The sequence below is a fragment of the Lycorma delicatula genome, chromosome 1, assembly GCF_047948215.1.
Source record: "Lycorma delicatula isolate Av1 chromosome 1, ASM4794821v1, whole genome shotgun sequence".
Taxonomy (NCBI): Eukaryota; Metazoa; Arthropoda; class Insecta; order Hemiptera; family Fulgoridae; genus Lycorma; species Lycorma delicatula.
In genome coordinates, this window is record NC_134455.1 from 383,715,846 (window position 1) to 383,724,425 (window position 8,580).

The 8,580-nt window shown below is 36.7% G+C and overlaps 1 protein-coding gene across 1 annotated transcript in view; it reads right to left on the minus strand.

Annotated features, from left to right (window-relative positions):
* The window catches only part of LOC142317979 (uncharacterized), a 62,550-nt gene extending 54,722 nt beyond the window's left edge, over positions 1–7,828 (minus strand). The window contains exon 1 of the mRNA XM_075354513.1: positions 7,745–7,828. Coding sequence (XP_075210628.1) covers positions 7,745–7,828 — 84 coding nt within the window. The remainder of the gene's footprint in view (positions 1–7,744) is intronic.
* Positions 7,829–8,580: the final 752 nt, after the last annotated feature.

Genomic DNA, 8,580 nt, shown 5'->3' on the forward strand with positions numbered 1-8,580 from the left:
TATTTCCCGCATTGTTGGAAAACGGCCAAAGTCGTATGTTTACCCAAACCGGGGAAAAGTTTACTTTTCCCACGGAATTATAGGCCAATCTCCCTGTTACCGGTATTGTCTAAGTTGTTCGAGAGGATTTTTCTCGAAAAACTGAGGCGATACATGGAGGGAGAAGTGCGGCCCGAGCAATTTGGGTTCAGGGAGGGTCACTCAACTACCCTCCAACTGGTAAAAATAATAGACGACCTCTTGTCGGAGGCCTGAACAGGAAACGGGTGACTGCAGCCGTTTTTCTGGATGTGGCCAAGGCCTTTGACAAAGTTTGGCATAGCGGGCTGCTTTATAAGCTAGCGCGATCGGCGATCCCCTACCGCTATGTCAGACTGATGCGGTCATATGTGCTAGACCGACATTTTGTCGTGCGCGTAGGGGAAACGATTTCCTCCACCAGAGAAATAGCCGCTGGGGTTCCCCAAGGAGCAGTACTTTCCCCGTTCTTGTACACTTTGTACGTGAACGATATGCCGCTGTCGGAAGGGGTCAAAACGGCCCTTTACGCAGACGACACGTCATATTTCTACGAATCTGCAAATGTGGATTACGCGGTCCGGAGGCTCCAAAGGCAGCTGGACTTAGTGGAACCGTGGCTCGACATGTGGAGAATCAGGGTCAACGGTGAAAAATCGGTGGCCGTGATGTTCACATGCAAGACACGAAAACCGACCAGAGAGCTGGAAATCTCAGGGGAGAAAATACCTTTTGAGAAAACAGTTAAGTACCTGGGGGTGGTGTTGGACAGGCGGCTTACCTTCGGCGAACATGTAAATTATGCGACCCGGAGGGCTAAGGCCGCCAGAGCCTCGCTATACCCAGTGCTGAACTGTGCCAGCCCGTACCCACTGGCAACTAAGCTTCTCATTTTTCGGCTGTACGTACTGCCGATTCTAACATATGCTTACCCGGCATGGGGGGCAGTGTTGAGCTCCTCGCTTCAAAAGAAGATCGAGGCCGTCCAAAACATCGCGTTGCGGACGATCTTTGGAGCTCCGTGGTTCGTCAGGAACGCCACTCTCCGATCTGATGCGAGATTTCAATCCGTGTCCGAGGTGGGGGTGGCGCAGGCGCGCAGACTGTTCGGGAGAGCGGCTGTGTCCGAACACAGTCATCTTCGGGACATCTGCCGAGAGGACCCAACTCCGACAGTTGTAAGGAAGCGGCCTCACGCCGTACTGGACGAACCACCGTGATGGTGCGGTGCGGTAGCCGAAAATCGACAAACCAGGCCTAGGGGCCTCCATATCGCATGAGCCATAAACGGAATAGTGCGTCAGACGCGTTTCCGGGGTCGCGAGTTATATAGTTTGAAGACGTCAAATACGGTAAGTCGCGCATAAAACAAAAACGCGGTCAAACTAAAAAAATTTTTTTTTTCTTTTTCCGCGTGTGTTTTGTTCTGTTTCTCTTGTTTCTGAAACGGGAGAAACGTGGATGTGGAACGACTCGTCGTGCCGTCTCATCCTGCCAGTCGAAAGAAAAGTAAAAATTAAATTTTTTTTTTTTTTTTCGTGTGTGTGTTCTGCTTCTTTTGTTGCAGATACCAACAGCCACCACAAAAACAAATGGTTTCTTCACTGCGGCCACGCGGTCCCCCCAACCCCTTCTCAGACACACGTGTGTCTGAAGGTTAATAATTACGTGGAGTGAATAATTTCTGTTTACTTCTTTCCAGAAAATCGCCGCTCCAAAACCGCGATCGCGAATAGGTATCACCATTTGTAAGTTCCCTATTACCTTCCTTTCCTTTCAAGAAAGAAGAAAGAGGGAACGAGCCCAGCAGCCATCAGCCCAGCAGTCACAAGCCCAGCAGCCACCTGCCCAGCAGACACCTGCCAAGCAGCCACTGACAGCACAGAAGAACGAAGAAACCTGCACTTTCCCCCGTTCAGCCCTTCGGGGCTTCGGGCATTCCAAGGTTAATGGTATGTAACTTCGGTTACTACCAATTCTTGGAAAGTGCAGGCCAAAGAAGAACGAAGAGGTCTTCGGAAGAAGAAGAGGGAGAAGATGAAGATGAAGAAGAAGGAAGACCAGCCACTCGCCTCAACATCACGGACTGGAGTCCGGAACAGAGCCCAGCAGAGATGCGTCCTGAAGGGCAGCCATACCAGAAGCGGATGAAGAGCTTCTACACAACCTCCCCTTTTCAAAACTTACAGTAAGATAAAACAACCCAGCAATTGCGACTCCTCCGGAAAAGGGGACGCATTGATCCCTCCTTACAGGTAGTGCCCCGTTGTGGCGTATTCCTGCTAGCCTATTAAAGAGTTAGCACCGAAAGGACTTCAGTGGACGGTCTGAAGGGGAATTACGTCGGGAGGACATGCTTTATAAGCCTAGCCTTCCGCGGTCGGCCCATGAAATGGGTTCGATAACGCTGGTTTAACAACGGATTGGAATGCAATTAAATCCGTCGTAAATTCACTAAAATAATAATAGACAAAACTTGAAAAATTAGATCCGAGATTAGAAAAAAAATAACCCTTTTAAAAACAAGCCCGATTAGAATGATCCAGCAGCAAGGGACTCTGTCCAAGTTCTGCGATGGAGTAGGGAGTAATAAACAACTGCCAACTTTGCATTCCATTCCATTCCATTCCAATTACCTAGTTCAAATTTAAGCATTGTAGTTAGTTGGACATCTGGAAAATTGGTGCCCTACTGTTAACTTTTCATTATTATTACATAATAAATTTTGGATTACATATAGTTTATTTCTTAACTCAAGTGTGCGTGAATGTGTATATATATATATATATATATTTATCCCACCAAGCTGGTCTAGTGGTTAACTCGTAAATCAGTTGTTTAACAGCTGATTTTCGAAGTCAAAGGTTCTCAGGTTTAAACCTAGTAAAAGTTAGTTGCTTTTATATGGATTTAAAAACTAAACCGTGCATATTAATAATTTGCTTTGGTGGTAGGGGTTCAATTAACCATATGTCACAGGAATGGTAAGCCTGAGTGTAAAAGATTACAGATCATCCTCATCATATTAGATGAGGGTCATAGTAGAGTTGCTTTATTGTTCACTAGTCGGACAAATTGCAACGTACACATTAAAAAAAATAAAATGTATATATTTTTAATGTCTTTTGTAATATTCCAGAAATAATAAATTCATATTAAAAAAAAATTATAATAATAGTTTTTTTGCAAGGTGTAATTTATTATAAAATAACTTATCTAACCCTTCCAGGGAAAATATGATAAACATTTTCCTGAAAAATAACATTAAAATATATATTGTAGTGATATATTTATCATGAGATCATTATAAATTTAACATCATTAGCGATGAAGTACATGTTAATCAGAAGTGCACATATAATAATGTAGTGCTTGTAACAAAGTATATGTCTATGAAACAACAGTCAGGTTGTCGAACAATGTTTCCAATTGCGTTGGCTAATTGTGAAGCCTTATCAAATTTGAGAGAACAGAGTGAGCGGTTTAAATAAAACCACATAAAATTTAATCCAAAAAATACAGAAAAAACCGTATTGATTTGTGGAAAATGTATGTATACACATATTGATTGGAAAGCATTTTAATACTTCCAGATTGGCTCCACATAAATTCTTTGAAAATGGCTCCAAAATATCTGTATATTGGACAGTGGTGGCATTACATTTTGGAGATTACCGAGGCTGAGGTGCAGCAGGTTATTTGCAGTTTTGCAAGACATAAAATGACTCCCGGGTATGATGGGATCACCATGGAACTGCTTGTTCGCTTGTTAGGTGTCAGCAGTGGTGTTCTCACAAGAGTTTTAGTTTTGAATAGGTTAATAAAGGGTCACCAACTTGGTGGCCCTCGGCCTTGTATCAGTTGCATCGTTGGGCATGTACTGTTGAAGAGATAGGGGTGCTACAAAGTTACTTTTGTAACCGAAATTATTGCTTCGTGATGGTGGCATTGAAGTGAGCAAGATGCTGTCCAAGGGGTGTCCCTAAGGCAGTGTGCTGAGCCCTCTGCTTTGGGTTGATTATCCTGTTTTTTCTTTCACCTATTCCAGATTGTTGTGGATTATTATCTATTAAAATAGTATAGTATTTATGTGTTAAAATTTTATTTGGCTATAACTCTGGAACCGATGAAAATAAGTACCACTTATGATATTGTTGAAAAGCTCTCGATGAGAGCTTATTACTATTGTTAAGAAAAAGTCTAAAATCCAAATTTTTTTGGATTTTGTGCTTTTTTGATACTCTTGGTTCGGTCAATTGCAATCAAAAGGGGAGGTGCACAAGTAGATGTTATGACATCCCTAAATCCAAAATTTCAACATCCTACGGCTAATTGTTTTTGAGTTATGCAAGATATATACGTATGTACAGACATCACGCCAAAACTAGTCAAATTGGATTCAGGGATGGTCAAAATGGAAGTGAAATTTTTCAAAATACTTTGTTTATATCATACAAGCAAGTAAAAAGAAAAATCACATACTTTACTAAGATTCAAAGAATCAGTGAGCCAAGGTCTGTGTGACATGGTTTCACAGACAGATTTCATGTGAGCCACATGGCAATCAATATGTTAATATTATTTGCCTGTACTTATATTTTTAATTAAGAAAGCTTGCATTAGTATCAAGTATAACCTCATTCAAGCCACCATAAAGCATAAACCAGGATAATCATTAAGGAATTACAAGCGAGATATTTATGAACATTCTTTTTTTATACATATATATTTTTTTAATATGGATATTTATTTTAATCTTTGTTTCTGTTTTTTGGCTTTTTTGTACAGATAATGAATGGGCCTGAAAATAATACTATTATTAATGAATCTATTCCTCTTAATAAAGATATTAAATTAGAGACTGATCCAGGAGAATGTAGCAGAAATGATATGCTTTTATTTACCACATCACACAACTGAAACTGATGCATCTGTGCGTGTAAGCTTTTTTAATTTTTTTTGTATGTTTTGCTGACTGAGGACCATGAAGTAGTATTTTGCATTCATTTCTTATTCTTCTGTATATTTTCATTTCTTGTTTTCTAAGAGTTCTTCATTCTTTTGCTTTAAAGAAGTCAAACAATTCTTTATCTAAATCATTAATTTATTATTTCTCCCACGTATATTTAAATTTTACTTATTGATTTTTCCATATTTTGTTTTTTGGATCCTGGGGGGAATCTTAGTCGGTTACAAATTAGCCTTATTTTCCGTGCAATTTATTTTAGTTGGTTTTCTTGTTCTGCTGCCTTTTTGAGGTTCCCCAAGAAAATTGTAACATCATCGGCTAAGGTTAAGCAGTTAATTGCAAATTTCTATTTCCAATCCAATTCTATTTAGGTTGTCTCAACTTTTTTCATGTTCTTATCCCATTCTATTATTACTTTCTCTAGGACACAGATAAAAAGAGTTGGTGTTAAACCAATTTGTTGTCTTCTGTTTTAATTTCCAATTATCCTGATATTTCTAACATGAATTTTACTTCTGATTTTGTGTTTGGAAAGAGTCTTTTTGAAAATGTTAATTGTTTTGGGATCTTCAACAAATTATTCTAGGATGTTAAATAAGGAAGTTATATCGATAGAATGTATACCTTTTTAAAATTTGTGTAGACAGTTACTTTTTATATCTTGTCATTTTTTCCCTTATTGTTTTAAGGTTTGAAATTTGTTCTGTACATGTTTTTCCTTTTATGAATCCTTGGTATTCTCCCAGTTGTCAGAGTCTACGATTAATTCAGTTCTACTTTGAAGTGTTTCGAAAGGATTTTGAATGTCATACGTAAGAGGGAAATCCCTTTGTGGGAGTTTACATCTGTTTTATCTCCTTATTTACATAGTTGATGTGTTAAAGCATTTTTCCATTCTTGTGAGATTTTTTCAATTTTTTATGGAAGTTCTTCAGCTTTTTTTTTTTTGGCTGTTTTCATGATTGTTTCTGTAATTCTGCTGCAATCAAGCTTGCTACCTTGTTGTTTATTTTCTGGATGATTTTGTTTATTTATATTTCATTAGGTGGTTTGGATTTTTTAGTTCATATTGCTGAATTTGGAATTGAAATCTAACCTCGGATTCTTGATAGTTTAATAATTTTCAAAGTACTTGTTAGAATTTTGTGATTGTTGTTTTGTCCTAAACCAAAGGCTGGTTGTTTGGTATTTGGTAAATTTATAAATTTTGGTAAGTGTTGTTAATTTTAATTCAGATAGACAAGCATAAAACCCATCAATATAAGATCACATTAAAAAAATAAAAAACATAAGTACATAACAAAATTAACATTCATAAGCTAGGATAGCTCTGTATAATGTATTACAGAACGTCCAAAATTCTGCAAGATATATCCAGATGGACCGTATTTAGGTGCAACTCAATTTATGGTTACATAAAGTTTATGTCAGCTTGTTTGTGTGTGTGTATATTTAGCCTACCAAGCTGATCTAATAGTTAACTCTTTGGAAATCAGTTGTTTAATTGAAAATTGTTTAAAACAATTCTTTTTTTGGCCTATTTTTTCTTTTAATTTTTGGATTATTCATTCAACCTTGTTTTATGCCTTTTTCTAACTGAATTGTGTATGCTGCTCTTAGCTGGGATTCTATTATTCTGAAATTTTTTAGCGAATATTTGATGTGTTCCTGGAAATGGAAAGGATTTAAGAACAGTGATTAGCTTCCAAAATAGTAACCCATTCCTTGATCTATTAAGGCGTCAGAGAAGCACAACTCAAGGAACGAAACTTATTTCAGTGAAGCATGAATAGTTTACAACTGACAGCAGTAGGTTAGAGTAGTAACATACGCACCAATAATGATAATAGAAGCAGTGATAAAGGTACATTTAAATAACTGCAGTTCAAGCTCTCTCAGTTCAGTTTTATGTTTCTCACCCTGTATGTGTAAATATATATATTAGCGCTTTTGCAGTGTGCACCGCTTCATCAGACGTATTAAATACATTGATGAAAAGTTGTGTACCACAAAAGTGCTAATTTGTAAGAATTAAAAAAAGCAAACAGTAGGAGGTGTTTTTATTTTAATTATTATAAATTTATCATTGTATTATTTATAATCTTATATATTATAAATAATATTTTCTTTGTGTTATTATATATATATATATATATATATTTACACACACACTCACTTTATAATCTACAGGATGTCCAGACTAAAAGTATCCAAAAGTACACCTTATATTAAGAGCAATAACTAATCTTAATATTATTTAATAACTTTCTTTCTTTTTTTTTAATAAGCTTAGCAACTCGTCATGTTTTAATGTAGATTAGTCAACTTCAGTGTATGCACTTTTTTTTAGCTGGTCAGATGCCTAGACAATAATCTAACTCTTGCCAGATGTTTGGGAGCATCTGCGGCATTATTAGACCAACCACCTTTAAAATTTTTTGTATTAAATCATTCAAATCTCAAACCTTTCTTTGCTATAGCTTTCAATAAAACCCCAAGCAAAAACGTCCAGAGAAGTGAGTGATATCTGAGAGATGTAGGTGGCCATGCAGTTGGACTTCGTCTGATCCAATATCTGGAGAAGTGTTTTCCAGGAACATGCTAACGTCTTGATAAAAGTGTTGTGGAGCACCATTTTGTTGAAAACTGAATCTTCCAGGAATCTTAGGAACAGCAAACATCTGAAACATGTAGACGCATGTGTGCCCGTAACTAGATCGCGTAATAGACTTATCGGGCACTGAATATATCGCTTACTTTACGCACAGTCTCGTAACTAACTGAAACCTTCTGATGATTTCCAGTTTGTGAAGTTTTCCCATCTTCTAGTCTCCAGTTCATATCCTTGGAATACAATAGATTTGGATGTAGGAGAATTGACATTCAATTCAGTTCATACAAGCCGTTGAACATGCATAACTGATAGAAAGCAAAGCATAAATTGAATATTTTTTGTGGGGGTCTGCATCTTGGTGGACTGCAATTGCATTCAATTCGATTTGTATATGCTGCTGACTCTAAGAGTATACTGAACAAATTTTTGAGATACATTCTGTCATTTGACCCTACATTTAAGAGATTACAATGACCGTTTTCTTAAATGTAGGCCATTAGTTTTGGATGCTTTCAGCCCAGACTTCCTGTATATAAAATGCATGGGTAGGTCTGATCAACATGCATATTGATAAAACGTATATAATAAATATGTATTATAAACCTGTTATAAATTTGCAAAATAGTTTTGTTTCTTAAAACATACTTGTGATAATAAAGTTTCAACCAAAAGTGTAAATATAAGTAAAGTACCTTATTATAATAAAGTTAACTCATTGATGATTAATTAATATCCAAAACCACTTTGATTATGAATATATCTTTAAAATATTCAATTTTTTTATACGTATTTTTTTATACTTTTTACAAGATATAATACTTAATGTTATTGTAATTCAAATAGTTTTACGTTATTCATAATTACCTTTGAATTATTAGTTATTTTTAATCTACAGGTTATTATTGATAAAGGAACCTCCAAGGGAAGTACCCCAAGAATCGCATTACTCAAAAGAGATGTGTAAATAATTCAGTATATG